At 44.2% G+C, this 16,158-nt stretch overlaps 1 protein-coding gene across 1 annotated transcript in view; it reads right to left on the bottom strand.

The window, feature by feature from the left end:
• Positions 1–1,141: 1,141 nt before the first annotated feature.
• LOC120931218 (alanyl aminopeptidase, membrane) overlaps positions 1,142–16,158 on the bottom strand; it is a 121,602-nt gene continuing 106,585 nt past the window's right edge. The window contains exons 17-21 of the mRNA XM_040342453.1: positions 14,283–14,390; positions 13,647–13,814; positions 12,360–12,500; positions 4,615–4,696; positions 1,142–2,008 (exon numbers count right to left, since the gene is read on the bottom strand). Coding sequence (XP_040198387.1) covers positions 1,850–2,008; positions 4,615–4,696; positions 12,360–12,500; positions 13,647–13,814; positions 14,283–14,390 — 658 coding nt within the window. The 3' untranslated portion in view covers positions 1,142–1,849. The remainder of the gene's footprint in view (positions 2,009–4,614; positions 4,697–12,359; positions 12,501–13,646; positions 13,815–14,282; positions 14,391–16,158) is intronic.

Raw genomic sequence — 16,158 nt, 5'->3', positions numbered from 1 at the left:
AGGCTTGGCTTTGAGGAATAATGCGCATGCACGGGATTATGGACACGGAGAAAGAGTGAGGGCAGAATTGCATTACTGTTGGGATTCGGAAAATACGATCATCTGTAGCAATTTCGACGCGCAAAATTTCGTCGCATTTCTATAAAAAATTTGACGCATGCGTTCGACGGATGAAAGTTCAGAGAACTTTTGTGTGACCGTGTGTATGCAAGCCAAGCTTAAGAGGAATTCCTTGGATGGTTTTTCTGACGGAAAATCTGATCGTGTGTACGCGGCATTAGTTTTCCGCCACACGTAGTGTTTTTCTTTTAGGCCAAAAAGTTTAATTTTGGTCTCATCTGACCAGAGCACCTTCTTCCACATGTTTGCTGTGTCCCCCACATGGTTTCTAACCCCCACTAGCGGCCAATAAAGGGTTAATACCGCCCGCAATGCGCCTCTATAGAGGCGCATTGTGGGCGGTATTGCTGCGGTTTCCCATTGTTTTCAATGGGAAGGAGTGGTGAAGGAGCAGTATACATGCCGCTCCTCTGAGGCCTCGTACACACGACAGAGTTTCTCGGCAGAATTCACCGAGAAACTCGGTCAAACCCGGATTCTGCCGAGAAACTCTGTCTTCTGTACACTTTTGGCCCGATGGAGCCGCCGAGGAACTCGTCGAGAAAATAGAGAACATGTTCTCTATTTTCTCGTTGTTCTATGGGAGAAGGCGTCCCGCCGAGCTCCTCGGCGGCTTTATCCCTGAACTCACCGAGGAACTCGACGTGTTTGGCACGTCGAGTTCCTCGGCCGTGTGTACGGGGCCTCACCGCTCCAAAGATGCTGCTGACAGGAGATTGTTTAGTCTCCTGCCAGCGCATCGCGTCAGTGTGAAAGCCCTCGGGCTTTCACATTGAGTAGGCAGTGAAGGAGTTTTTCAGGCGGAAAAGCAGCGCTATTTTTAGCGCTGTACCGCTGAAAAACTCCTCAGTGTGAAAGGGGTCTTAAGGGTATCAGAGTAAAGGGGGCTGAATACAAATGCACGCTACACTTTTCACATATTTATTTGTAAAAAAAAATTGAAAACCATTTATCATTTTCCTTCCACTTCACAATTATGTGCCACTTTGTGTTGGTCTATCACATAAAATCCCAATAAAATACATTTACTTTTTTGGTTGTAACATGACAAAATGTGGAAAATTTCAAGGGGTATGGATTTTTTTCAAGGCTCTGTATATTTCATGCCAATTGACCCCCTGATTTGCTTATGATATAGATTAATGTCAGTGGGAGCAGAATATTTTTCCATATGAAATAATCATACTGTTTAAACCCTGAGCGATAAAAATTCCTTGCCATATGTGCGTAGAAAGTTTGAAATTAATGTTTCTCAGTCGCCTTAGAAACAAAGCATAGAAAAGGAAGCTAACATAAGATTAGATCTTGTATTTGTCCTCGTACAACCACTTCCTTACTTAATTACAGGTATTTATATAGTCCTATCAGCTTTTGCAGCACTTTACATTCTACATTCACTTAATTCCTTGCCCTCAAGGAGCTTACAGGGGCCCTACCCCACCTACCAGGGCAAATTAACCTAACAGCATGTCTTTAGAGTGTGGGAGGAAACCGGCGTACCCAGAGGAAGCCCACACAAGCACAGGGAGAACATGCAAACTCCATGCAGATAGTGTCTTGATTGGGTTTAAGAAACAGGGACCCCTGTTCTGCAAGGCAGAAGTGCTAACCACAAAGCCATTGCAGCTTCATAAACTGTTGAGAGTGGCAAGCAGTCCTTGTAGGAGGCACGTGTGGCTGGTAGACTTGATCTTCACAAGTATCAGGTAGCGTGGTATATGCTCGTCTTCTATGGCTTTACGACCGTGCTTTCAAACCAATCCTTAACAAGCTTTTTGTTTTCATTTACCCATTTAATGTTTGTCTTGGTCTTCTCTATTGATTGCTCCAGAGCTCGTGTACCTGAGCCAAAACCTACTGCTTCATTATCCTTCTTAAATTGTTCAAGCTGGTGAGAAAGAGAATGATTGTAATTTTTAAGAGGAAATTAAAAGTTTCCACATGGATTCCTGCACATCTATGTGTATATGATTACATGGTATTTCATTTTATCAAAGTTGCCCTTTTATACAAATCACAATGGTTTCCCTATATAGGTTGAGTGTATCCAAAATGTTGGCCAAAATTGAGCAACTTAAAGCTCAACTCCAGACAAAAAAAAGTTTTCCCATGCAGTTGGGTTGTGCCTACACTGCACGGATCAACTGCTCATTTTGTCTAGGAGTGAGGAGAAAGTTATACTCATCTGATCCTTCATTCCATCGGAAATTGATGCTCCCCACGGCCCAGAGGTGGACTGTTCCTTGTATATGGAGCCTGCTCTGGGAGTGATGACATCAGGAACACTCCACAACTCAAGACCGCTGGAGTATCGGAGGCGCCGGATCTGTCTTGTGCTGGGAGGTTTAGGTACACTGGCGGCTGGTCCATTAGGGGCACAGGGGTGCCACCCCCTAATCTCTATGCGCTGGCCCCTAATCTCCATGCGGGGTGCCGGACGCATGGATTTCTATGGGTTTCTTTTTCTTTGAAGCACATGATTAGAGCCTTCTAATTGGCCTCAAAAAGGGTGGCACTGCTCCCCAAAGCCCACCCACTTGTGACATTAGCAAATCAACATTCGCTAATGTCTTCCTGCTTCTCCCCCTGGCCAATCAGGACAGGAACTGGGTCTTAAGACCGGGGGGAGAAGCAACTGGGTTGGCCGGGAGGAGAAGCCGGAGGAACCTGCCCATGACCTGGATGGGGTAAGTGCAGGGCTGGCTGGCAGACGAGTGAGCTGGCTGGGGTAAGTGCGAGGCTGGTGGGCAGATGGGTGGGCTGGGGTAAGTGCGGGGCTAGCGGGCGTGCAGGCTGGGGTAAGTGCGGGTCTATCGGGCAAGCAGGGGGGTGGGCTGGGGTAAGTGCGGGCTGGTGGGGGGTGGATGATTTGTTTGTCGTACCCCCCAAAAAAATTGAGCAGCAGCCACCATTGTTTAGGTAAGTACATCTCCTTTTTCCTCACCCCTAGACAAAAACAAGCTGGAGGGGTGAATGCAGGGGGACCGTGCAGTGGAGGGGTGAATGCAGTGGAGGGGTGAGTGCAGGGGGAACATGCAGTGGAGAGGAGAATGCGGAGGGACCGTGCAGTGGAGGGTGAATACGGGGGGACCATGCAGTGGAGGGGTGAGTGCGGGATGGACATGCAGTGGAGGGGTGAATGCGGGGGGACCATGCAGTGGAGGGGTAAATGCAGGGGGACCATGCAGTGGAGGGGTGAATGCAGGGGGACCGTGCAGTGAAGGGGTGAGTGTGAAGGGACCATACTGTGGAGGGATGAGTGCAGGGAGACCGTGCAGTGGAGGGGTAAGGGGGGTGAGAGGGACTGTGGAGGGGTGCATGCAGACCTGGGGCGGTTTGTTTGTCGCCACCCCCAAAAAAAGTTTAGCACCAGCCGCCATTGTATTTGTACCCTATTTCTATAAACACTACCTAGTAAGTGGCTACTTTGGGAAGCATCTAAGGCCTCAGGCACATTGGAGTAAAAAGTGCAGCGTTTTTTATAGATTTGAAATGGAATGAAATGTTATCCATGGAACAGTGCACACAGCTGAGTAAATATCAGTAATACAGCTATAAGTACAGAGCCATAAAACAAAAATAATACATTTTACATTTGAGTGTAGTCATTTACTCACAGTTGTGTATTTACATGTCTATAAGCATGTTTACACAATTACAATACTGGCAATGAAGAAGAATTGTACTTCTCTATATACAGTTTGCATTACTTAGGCCTTTAGTTTTTTTACTCAAGGAATTTCTGTCAACAAGTTCCTGAGTAAATATCAGTAAATTATGACGCCTGTGTGAAAGGGGCATAAGGCCAGCCATAGGCGGTTCAAATCATGGCCGGTGTAGCAGGAACTGGCTGATATACAAACCATGTATGGGCAGGCTGAATGTACCAAGTTGAAAGATCAACTTGGGTACAACCAGCATGCCAGATTTTACATGCGATTATCACTATCGGTTGATATAGCCACTAACAATTATCACTGTCTTCTCCTGGCAGCGATAGTTTCCCCTGCCCCTCTGCTCGTGGTTGCTGGAAAGAAATTCGCTCCTGTACAACATGCCTTGATGTTTTCTTTTCTCGGTTTTTAATAATAAGCCTTGGGAAAAAATTACTCTACTTTGCTCCTCGTAAATTCATGCTTTTAAAAGCCTCTACGCCAGGGGCGGACTGACAACTCGTGGGGCCCCCGGGCAATAGAAGATTATGGGGCCCCTGGACTTACAGATGGCCACCACGCCAGGAGGCAGTGCAGAGGCGGGGCAGCTAAAATCTCAGGATTTTCACATCAAAAGCATGTTGGTTTTGGACATATCAGGGACAGATGTAAAAAAAAACATAGATTTTTACATACTGTCCCTGGTTTTACTGAGCCTTGCAACCCTGATGGGGCCCCCTAGTGGCATGGGGCCCTCAGGCAGTGCCCGAGTGACTCAATGGTCAGTCCGCCCCTGCTCTACGCATTCCTCTGATTACATAGTACTAACATAAACACCTACCTGCTGCAGGTCAAAATCAGTTGAAAATCTCCTGGAAACTCCTGAAATAAGGTAACCAAAAGAGAATGAAGAGCTTCCAAACCTAGAGAGGAAAGGTAAAAAAAATGAATATTCTTTTTGCTTTGGCAGGTAAAAATATAGACTTGGTTAATTATCATACATTTCATTTCCTGACTATCGGTAAAACATGTGCAATTATCTTTATAACCTCATACTGGCAATACATTAGGCACATTTAATAGAGGGATTACTTCCAAAATCTCTCAGTGAAATCAATGATAGGTACCTGCAGAAAAAACTATTTCAGTTAGACAAAATTCATCATATTGTATCTCATTATTCATACATGACATGTGTTAAAGTGGAGGTTCACCCGGAAATGACAATTTTTAAGATTAAATTCATGCTCATTTTGTCAAGGGGAATTGGGTAGTTTTTTTTAAATCAAAGCCGTACTTACCGTTTTAGAGATACGTCTTCTCCGCCGCTTCCGGGTACGGGCTGCGGGACTGGGCGTTCCTTCTTGATTGACAGTCTTCCGATAGGCTTCCGACGGTCGCATCTATCACGATTTTCCGAAAGTAGCCAAACGTCGGTGCGCAGGCGCCGTATAGAGCCGCACCAACGTTCGGCTTCTTTCGGCTACTCGTGACGCGATAGATGCGACCGTTGGAAGCCTGTCGGAAGACTGTCAATCAAGAAGGAACGCCCAGTCCCGAAGACCATTCCCGGAAGCGGCGGAGAAGATCGCTCTCTAAAGCGGTAAGTACTGCTTCATTTTTAGGGTGAACTCCTGTTTTAAGATAAGAGCAGCTCTCCAAACTCTTCAAAGGAGACTTTTCCCTTGGTCCTAGGATTGACGGGGTGCTGGCATCTAAATGTACTCACCTTGAAAGTAACAGGTATGTGAATAGAAAGACACCAAGCGCTTCAGTTGACGTGGTTGGTGGAGATCACCCCTGTGCATGTACAGGGGGACCCAATGTAGATACTGACTCATGTCACCCTGCCTAGAAAGAGATACCTCACTTTTTATATTCTGTCAAAAGTACAGTTTCCACCCATATTTGGTGAATGTTGGTTTACTGTGGATAAACCATGTATGTATTTAAAGGGGGGAACTATAAAAACTTCTCTTCAGCCACTGACAGAGGTCTTCAGCCAATTAGCTTTTGGATATGATTCTTCGACCATTTTTTTTTGGTTGAGCCATGATGATGTCTCTCTCGCGAATGCCGGGGACTCATTCATGCGAAAATTGTACACTGAATTGTACTTGTACAGGATGTACAGGCAGGTTAGGAATTTGAATGCAAAAGAAACATAGTATGACTCTTCTGCATTAAAAATGCTGTCTGCCATTTTTCCCCCTAAAGTTCCACTTTAACATAAGAAATTACAACTGTAGGACGACTGGACTAGCAGGCCTTCTATGCAATGTAGACTGGCTAGCTACTCTTCAGCGACCATGATTTAGAGTCCCCAATCATGGCTGGTCATTCATGTACACAGTATTTATTGTATACATATCGCTTCTATAAGTGATTCATACAGCTTTAGAATTCTCCGCCAGGGGAGAGCATGAGCGGAGCCAGCTGAGGCAGACATGTCCTGTTGAAACTCCGTATCTCCCGGGACTCACGCAGCCAGATTAAACAGCCGCATGGCTTCAGGAGAGGCAGACAAAGAACTACTAACCTTCTCTGAGGTACAGTGAACACATTATGGTGTTCGGTGGGGCCCGTCTGAAAAGTACAATAAAGAAGAACTCCAGAGACGCTCTGCCCAGGGCCATGTCTAAAATGGCACCTCCCCCCTCACCTCACACATGCTCCTCTCGTGCTGCTAAGCAGAGGCAAAAATAACAGCCACAGGATGATACAGCTGACACAGCTGAATCTGATGTTGAATACACTGCTTCCTCACAAACTGCAGTAATGGACACTTTACATCCTAATATTATAAAGCAGTTTGAAAAGATGCTACAAAAAGCACTAAATTAGACATCAAAACACATCACAGAAAGCCTGACTTAAGAAATCAGAGAATTAGGCCAGCGTACATCAGACCTAGAAAACAGAGTAGAAGATGTGGAAACAAATGTACAGTCCCATGTTTGTGAATTGGAAATTCTTAACCACTTGACCACTGGGCACTTAAACCCCCTTCCTAACCAGACCAATTTTCAGCTTTCGGTGCTCTCACAATTTGAATGACAATTACTCAGTCATACAACATTGTACCCATTTGAAATTTTTGTCCTTTTTTTTACACAAATAGAGCTTTCTTTTGGTGGTATTAGATCACCTCTGGGTTTTTTATTTTTTGCGCTATAAAAGAAAAACGACAGAAAATTCTGTAAAAATAAATAAATAAAAACTTGTTTCTGTCATATTCGCAGGTTATTTCTCACACACAGCATATGCATACCACGAATGACACCCCAAAACACATTCTGCTATTCCTCCCGAGTATGGCGATACCCCAAGTGTGCGACTTTTACACAGCGTGGCCACATACAGAGGCCCAACATGCAGGGAGCACCATCAGGCGTTCTGGAGCACCCAGGCCAATTCTGACATTTCTCTCCTACATGGAAAAAATCACCATTTATTTGCTAGAAAATTACATAGAACCCCAAAACATTATATATGCAGAGTATTGGGGTATTGCGGAGTATTGGGGTATTGCGGAGTATTGGGGTATTGCGGAGTATTGGGGCATTGCGGAGTATTGGGGGCATTGCAGAGTATTGGGGGCATTGCAGAGTATTTGGGTATTGCAGAGTATCGCGCAGGGTATTGGGGTATTGCACAGGGTATTGCAGAGTATCGGGGTATTGCAGAGTATCGAGGTATGGCAGAGTATGGGGTATGGCAGAGTATGGGGTATGGCAGGCAGAGTATGGGGTATGGCAGGCAGAGTATGGGGTATGGCAGGCAGAGTATGGGGTATGGCAGGCAGAGTATGGGGTATTGCAGGCAGAGTATTGGGGTATTGCAGAGTATTGGGGTATTGCAGAGTATTGGGGTATTGCAGAGTATGGGGTATGGCAGGCAGAGTATGGGGTATGGCAGGCAGAGTATGGGGTATGGCAGGCAGAGTATGGGGTATGGCAGGCAGAGTATGGGGGTATTGCAGGCAGAGTATTGGGGTATTGCAGGCAGAGTATTGGGGTATTGCAGGCAGAGTAATGGGGTATTGCAGGCAGAGTAATGGGGTATTGCAGGCAGAGTAATGGGGTATTGCAGGCAGAGTATTGGGGTATTGCAGGCAGAGTATTGGGGTATTGCAGGCAGAGTATTGGGGTATTGCAGGCAGAGTATTGGGGTATTGCAGGCAGAGTATGGGTTATTGCAGAGTATTGCGCAGGGAAGGATGGCTGGATCTGTGACTGCAGTTGTCACAGATCCAGCCACAGCAGCTGCTGACACCCGCTCCCCCCCCTCTCTCTGTACCGAACGGTACAGAGAGGAGAGGGAGGAACCGGCGTCATCAAATGACGCCGGTTTGTTTACAAGTGATCGCTCCGTCATTTGACGGAGCGATCACGTGGTAAATGGCCGCGATCAGCGGCTATTTACCGTCATCCGTGATGCGCCGGGTCTTCTAGACCCGGCGAGCACGGACACTTCCGCGAGCGCGCCCCAGGGGACGCGCAAACGCGGAAGTGCACGAGGACGTCCCAGGGACGTCCTGTCAGGGTAACTCGACCGCGCTGTAGCAGTATTTTTGCTATAGCGCGGTCGGAAAGTGGTTAAAGAGGAAAACCTTACTTTGCAAATACGTTTGGAAGATTTTGAGAATAAGGCACATCGCTCTAATCTGCGCATCCGTGTTATACCTGAGGCAATTGTTGATTTTCAATCGACCATCACTGCTCTATTCCAAGAACCAATGCCGTCAATCCCAATTGATCGATTGGAACTTGATAGAATTCATAGGGCTTTAATGCCACGCAAAACTGAAGGTCCTCCTCGTGATATAATCGAAAAATGTATTTATTTTTTAGCACCAAAGAGCAAATTTTGGCCGCAGCAAGAGGAAAAGACTCCCTCAATTTTCAAGGTCATTCAAGGTTATCAAACCCCTTGCCCAATCTATTCGCTCTGATCCCTTTATTAGAGGCCTTGAGTTAGCTGGACATCATCACAAAACATGTCTCTTTGCAGACGACATTTTAATCCTTATGTCCTCTCCACATATTTCCGCTCCTAATCTTATCCGAAAACGTGATCATTTTGCTCATATGTCTGGCCTAGTCATTAATCCTCAAAAATCCATGGCACTAAACTTCTCCCTATCCCCCTCAGATGTACAACAGGCACAAGCATCTCTCCCTTTCTCATGGTCTGCTACCAGTCTTCCATACTTAGGAATTAATCTTACGCCTCATCTCTCTGAACTCTTTAGGATGAATTTTTCACCTATTTTACCACAGATTACCAATTTATTAACTCAGTGGTCTTCAAACATTCCCTGACTTAAGTAATAGTCATGAACTTCCAAACTCGAAAATGTTCCGATATCTTCAGATTTAAATTTTTTATATGTCCAATATCCAAGGAAAACTTGCACTCAATAAATTATCATACTTTGAAAACATATGTAAACATGAAGTGGAAATCTGATCTTGGATTCTCATTGGAAACAGAAATATGGGATAAAATTTGGATTACTACAAAATCTTCCTCTCAAAATATTGCCGCTTTAGAAACCAACTACAAAGTACTTACACGTTGGTATTTAGTTCCTACCAGAATTGCGAAATTTCCCCCCAATTACTCCTCCTCTTGTTTTCGAGGCTGCACTGAACCTGGATCATATTTTCATATTTGGTGGACCTGTCCACTTCCCAAAGATTTTGGGAAGACATATTCGGCATGATCTCGACATTATTTGCAGTGTCCATCTTTCCTGATCCTCTGATTGCGCTTTTGAATTCAAAACCGACAACTCTCTCTATTAACCAGTTTAAGCTACTGCTTCATCTCACTACAGCCTGGAAACAAACAATAGCTAAAGCCTGGAAAACTCGTACCAGGACATTAACTGAAACTAAATGTAGAATTAATCAAGCTATGGTTCATGCCAAAACAGAGGCTATAACACATGACAAAATTCCTAAATTCAAGAATATATGGCTCCCCTGGACGACACACTACCTGCCTTCTACTTTCGATGCAACCTTATTGATGTCTCCTGCATTTTTATTTTCTTATTGAACATATGATTGGAAATACGCCTTACCTCGGAGATCCCTTCCCTTTCATTTCCTTTCCTCTCTCCTCTTTCTTTCTTTTCTAACCCTTTTGCTATTTTACCTTTCCTTTTCCTTTCTTATATTCCTCTCTCTTCATCAGGTTCATATAGCGTTAATTTTGAATGCATTTCTTGATTTTATGGTGATATTAACCATAGGAACTTCCTCCTACTTGAAATTTAAGAGTGATTATTCAATAACACTTCTTTTATTAAGAACTTTAGATATTCCCAAATTATAATTATTTTGAGACTCCATTATTCTACCATAGTCTATGTTTAGACATTTTTGCTTTATTAACACTATAGGAAAAGTCTCTCTGAGTTGACAATCTCTTGATTAAAGTACGAGACAACTTTATCTTTAGTCACATTATAATGTTATACTGTATACTGTATATATATTCCTGTATCGCTTTTGAACCTGTTCTCTGACTTAAAATAATAAAATATAATAAAATTTCAATAAACAAATTCTCCCCCATTTTCGTCGTCTTGTCTCCCCTTATTTACCAATCTCAGTTGGACAAGTGTTCTCTTTCTGTCCTTTTGGTGTATAAGAGGCTTATGAAATATTGTTTAATAATTTCTGAAAATGTGCTTGAACATTTTCCATTTTATCTGACATATTGTTGTACTTGAGGTATACCTGCTTTTTTCTGTTCTTTAATATAAAAATGATTAATAAAAATATAATATACACATAGATAAAATATCATTGGTGTCAGTGGTTACTTATTTGAGAGGCAGAAATCACTTATGGCCCAAGGAACCCCTAGGAACCTCTGGTTGAGAAACCCTGTATTAAATGGATCATTTTTTATATGCCCGGTTAGGCTATAAGTAGTGGTGCAACGGATTGTCATCGATCCGCGATCCGAACCGAAGACATTGATCCGAACCGCACACGTGTGATCCGCAGATTGATTTCTGGAAAAAAAAGTTGCGTGCATCCACATACAGCGTGGTCATGGCGAGTGGAGGAACGGAGAAGCTTGAAAGCCCCGCTTCATTTAAATCCCCTGTATGAGAGCATTTTGGCTTCCCTGTCAAATCTAATGATGAAGGAAATAGGTTAGTGGATAAAACCGTGATGGTGGGTAGGCACTGTGGCACAAAAAAGCCATATGACAGTGGAAACACATCAAGCATGGCCACGCACGATGCGATATCACCCTGGTGTTTCACTGACCGGAGTGACAATGAAAACGAAAGCTGCTCAACAGCGCAGCATTTAAGCAGCCCCTTGTTGCACAATCAGACCGGGCTAAAGCCATCAAAAACGACATTGGTGTGTTTATAGGTGCAGACATGAGGCCATATTCGGTTGTGCAAAATGAGGGCTTTAAACACATGCTGAAAGTGCTTGAGCCACGTTACATTTTTTTTTTTGCTGATCCGAAAAATGATCCGATCCGTGACTCTGATCCAAGAAACGATCCGAACCGTACGTTTTTTGATCCGTTGCACCCCTAGCTATAAGTACTTCTTTACTATTCCAATCAAAGCAAGAATATTTCTTACCCCATTTCTTAAAGTGCTTTAAACTTAAATACAGTAAACTTGTCATGACATACAGTATTCTTTTATGCTTCCCCTGATCACAGCAGAGAGACTCTCTTCCAGCAGGGACTGTAGGCCCTCACTAGTGTCCTACTTCCCTCAGCCTGCCGCTGTGATAATACAGGGCCAAATCCTCAAAAGGGATACGCAGGCGGATCTGCTGTTCAGCCTGCGTATCCCTGTGCCTATCTTTGGAACTGATCCTCAGAAGCAGTTTTCCAAAGATAGGCAGAAGATCCGACATCTGTAAGAGACTTACACTGTCGGATCTTAGGATGCAGTACCGCATCCGCCGCTGGGGGCATTTCGAGTCGAAATGCCGCTTTGCGTATGCAAATGAGGACTTACGGAGATCCACAAAGCTTTTCAGCTTTGTGTTTTCTGCGTAAGTTTACGTTTGCATACGTAAAATTAGTTCTGCTTTTACAAAGTGTAAACTAGTAACACCTTGTAAAAACAGATCTTTTTTTCGATCGCCGCGTTTTTTTTTTAATTTTTAATTTTTTTTCCCGGCGCGTAACTTTTTTTTTACCCGACGCAACTTTATTGTCCCGTCGCAATCCACAAAGCCCGACGTAACGTAATTTCGTCGGGAAAATGACGTCACGAGCATGCGCAGTACGACCGGCGCGGGAGCGCGCCTCATTTAAATTGTCATCGCCCCCTGCAGAAGAGGACCGCCTTGCGCCGGAGACATTTAAGTTACACGGCCTGAAATTTCTAGGTAAGTGCTTTGTGGATCGGGCACTTAGGTAGAAATTTTAAGTCAGTGTAACTTAAATGGGAAAAGATAAGTTAGGCAGGATTTTTGAGGATTTGGCCCACAATTCTTAGAAATCCTATGACATTATTTACTATCTTTTTTTAGAAATTCAACAGTGTCAAAGTACCTTCCTTCTTTACAGCAGTAACTTACTTACTTTTCACGGAATGTCTTCCAATGGCTTCTAATAAAGTCCCAGGCAAGACTCTGGCCAACCGAATTCCCGGCAACATTAAGAATTGTGGAAATAGAGTCTTGTCTACGAATTTTTGTGGTATCCGTTGCATACTCTAATAGTCTAAAAAAAGAACAATTAGGTCTCTCATTTAATTTGTCTTTAGCACTTTGATAATTTTGCAATGGTCTGTAACACATTCCTTCTATTTAAAGTGCTTGTAAAGGCAGAAGTTCTTTTTTTTTCATCTTAATGCATCTATGCATTAAGATTAAAAGCCTTCTGTGTGCAGCAGCCCCCCTAAGCCCCCTAATACTTACCTTATCTTTATTCAGCGATGTTGCAGAAGTGTCTCAGCTGCCCAAGACTCCCCTCCTCATTTGATAAGACGGCGCGGCGCAATTGGCTACCACGGCTGTCAATCCAGGTCAGTCAGCCAATCAGGAGCACCTTTCCTTGTCTCTTCCCCCCTATTCGCTTCCTAGTACCGCTCCGTTTGGGGTGTTTACAAAGTAAAGTAATTTGTATGTAAATTCTAATATTAGACCCCACCCAGCAACAAAAAATTCCCCCACAACAATAGATCCTTCACAGCAACAATAGACCTGCCAGTCACAATAGGCCCTCCCCCAGGAACATAATACATCCACCAGCCACGATAGATCTCCACAAGCAACAATAGATCTGCCCCAGCAACAAAAGACCACTGCTGGGAACAATAGGTCCCCCATCAGCCAGCATCCCTAGACCTTCCCCGCTCAACAGTGGATTGCCCATAACAGCATAAAACCCCTCAAAGCAAAAAAGATCCCCCTTGAGCAACAATAGATACATACCCCAGAAACACTACAACTCCAAGCTACAATAGATCCCTAGCAGTCAGCATCAATAGACCCTCCAGCACACACCAAGCACCCTTTGCTAGTATATACATTATGTGCTGGAGGTGCCGGAACTGAGTTCCCCCATGTTCCAGCTCAAAAAGCTCTGTATTACTCACCATGGAAAGACAACCATTGCATAATCCAGTGAAGCCACTGAGAAGAGGAATAAGAGAAGGTAACGGGGAAATAAAAAAGAGAGGAGAAGAGGAATAGCAAAGGTTCCCAGGGGTTGATGCATGCAACAAGGTGCTCAGATATATTTATGATCACAGCCATGGTGGAAATTCATGACAAAAGGCAGCCGAAGAGCATTAGATATAACTATCCGTTCCAGGTCAGTAAATATTGTCTAAGAGTGTTCAGAATATCCTAAAGGAATTCTTACCTGTTAAGGATCCAGGGTTCCTTGCTGCAGGCCAGACTTGTTCTCAGTTTATCTGCTTCCTGTGCATTATCTGTCTTTTTAAATTCTTGCCATGCAAAGTTCCACTCTTCTTCTCCCCCTCTTGCTATTGCATTGCAGTAAATAGTGTATCTCAGGTTTGGATGAATTCTGTGGATACATACAAATGATATTGAGATATAATTTTTATATCAGTACTAGAATTATATTCAAATGTGGTACAACAATGTCAGATCGGTGATTATGCATGGCTTATACATTATGCTTCTCGTCCAACATCAGTGGCTGACAAATGTGCTTTTGGAAGAATGGTCAACCATTCCCATAGACACACTCCTAAACCTTGTGGACAGCCTTCCCAGAAGAGTTGAAGCTGTTATAGCTGCAAAGGGGGGACCAACTCAGTATTGAACCCTACACACTAAGACTGGGTGCCATTAAAGTTCATGTGCATGTTGTAAAGGTAGGTGTCCCAATACTTTTGGTAATATAGTGTATGTGTGCATGGACACACAGTCTAACATAGCCTTTAAAAGTGGTCTATTTTAAGCCCTGTGTGTAGGAGCCCTTACTATAGATATCCCTAAGAAGCCATTTGTTGGTTTTGTAAATACATACTTATTCACATTTGTTTCCATCCAATTCCTGAATTGCTGAGTTGCTAGTTCTCTACATTCTGTGATGCCATAGGCGCAGGCTGTACTGACTGCAATTATTTCAGCGTATCTGTAGAGAAAATGAACATTTACATGATATGTGAAAACCCAAAAACATAACTGATAACAGTGGCAGCATTATGTTAAAATTGTTGAAAAGAAAGTGTTTTTCCACAGTAATCAGATCACACTTCCACAATTAGGTTGGGTTCACACTGGTACGACATGACAGTCTTACAACTGTGGATCCGACTGTGGATGCCCTGCAATGTGAAGTTCCAACATTCATCCGACTTTAATGAACAGGGATCCGACTTTGATCCCGACAATACCAGGCACTTTGAGGCAGATTCACAGTACAAGTACGCCGGAGTATCTGCTGATACTCCGGCGTACTTTCAAATTTATGATTCACAAACAAAGATACGAGGGCATTTGGCTAAGATCCGACAGGCTTACGGCTTCGTACGCCTTCGGATTTTAGGCTGCAATACTTTGGCCGCCACTGGGTAGAGTTTGCGTCGTTTTCCAGCGTCGGGTATGCAAATTAGCTTTTACGGCGATCCACGAAGGTACGCGCGTTTGTTTCGTCGTCGCTAGTCGGTTTTTCCCATCACAAAGTTACGGCTGCTATTGAGGTGGTGTAACAATAGACAGCCCATGTTAAAGTATGCGTCGAATTTCAAATTTTTTTTTTGCGTAAGACGTCCGGGAATACGAAACGACGTAACTCACGTCGACGTTCAAAAAATGACGTCGGTGCGACGCCATTTCGCGCAAAGCACGGCGGGAAATTTTCACACGGAGCATGCGCAGAACGTTCGGCTCGGGAGCGCTCCTAATTTAAATGGTACACGCCCCATCTGAATTAAGCGGGCTTGCGCCGGACGACTTTACAATACACCGCAGTAAGTTTACATGCAAGTGCTTGGTGAATCAGGCACTTGCGCTGAAAACTTGCGGCGGTGTAACGTAAAGACGATACGTTACGCCGCCGCAAATCTACATGAATCTGGCCCTTTGTGTCTGGTATAACTCTTTAATGGAAACTCCCTGCCATATAAAAAAAAACAGTATGGGGTTCCCCCTCCAAGAGCATACCAGGCATTTCGGTCTGGCATGGATTTTAAGAGGAACCCCCATGCCAAAAAAACAGTGCGGGTCCGCCCCCCCAAAAAAAAATCTATACCAGACCCTTATCTGGGCATTGAAGTATGTCCCGTGTGATTGAGGCCTTCAAAATGAAAGCATTTCTGACATTTCATTTATGTCAAAGGCTCACCCAATTCCACTGTGGCAGGCCCTGAAGGAGTGCAGAGAGCAGGCCTACCATTACCCTATATGAAATACCACTTGAGGCAGGTATAAGGGCCCAAAACCGAGAGCAAGGTCTGCCCAGTGATTCTAGAAAGTTCCTGTATTCTGTGTCCTGAGACTGGTAGAGAATGCCGCCATCTACAGGCTGTCCTAGCCATTCCACGGAGAGCAGCTATAGGGTGGGAACATCTGAGGGCCAATTCACACTATAGAGCTGATGTAATGCTTGCTTTACTGAAACCCGAGGCAATACATTGCATGCATTGATGTGATATGGTGTCATTCATTTAAATGGTACCTCTATGTACCTTGCTGATTGACTAACATGCATTGTGTTGCACTGCACAGCCAAACAAATGGTGCATTGCCACTCGTGTTGCTGCAATGTGCTGTCTTAAACAAATTTTAAGGTAACAGCTGTGAGGTGAGCTGAGGTACTCCCCGACCAGCTCACATGGGCGATGTATGATTCTCCAACACTAGGGCACCAGTGGCAATATAGACAAGATCTAATTAACCAG

Source organism: Rana temporaria, chromosome 3 (genome assembly GCF_905171775.1).
Source record: "Rana temporaria chromosome 3, aRanTem1.1, whole genome shotgun sequence".
Taxonomy (NCBI): Eukaryota; Metazoa; Chordata; class Amphibia; order Anura; family Ranidae; genus Rana; species Rana temporaria.
The sequence above is the reverse complement of the archived record's forward strand: the minus strand, read 5'-3'. Positions and strand labels throughout refer to the sequence as shown.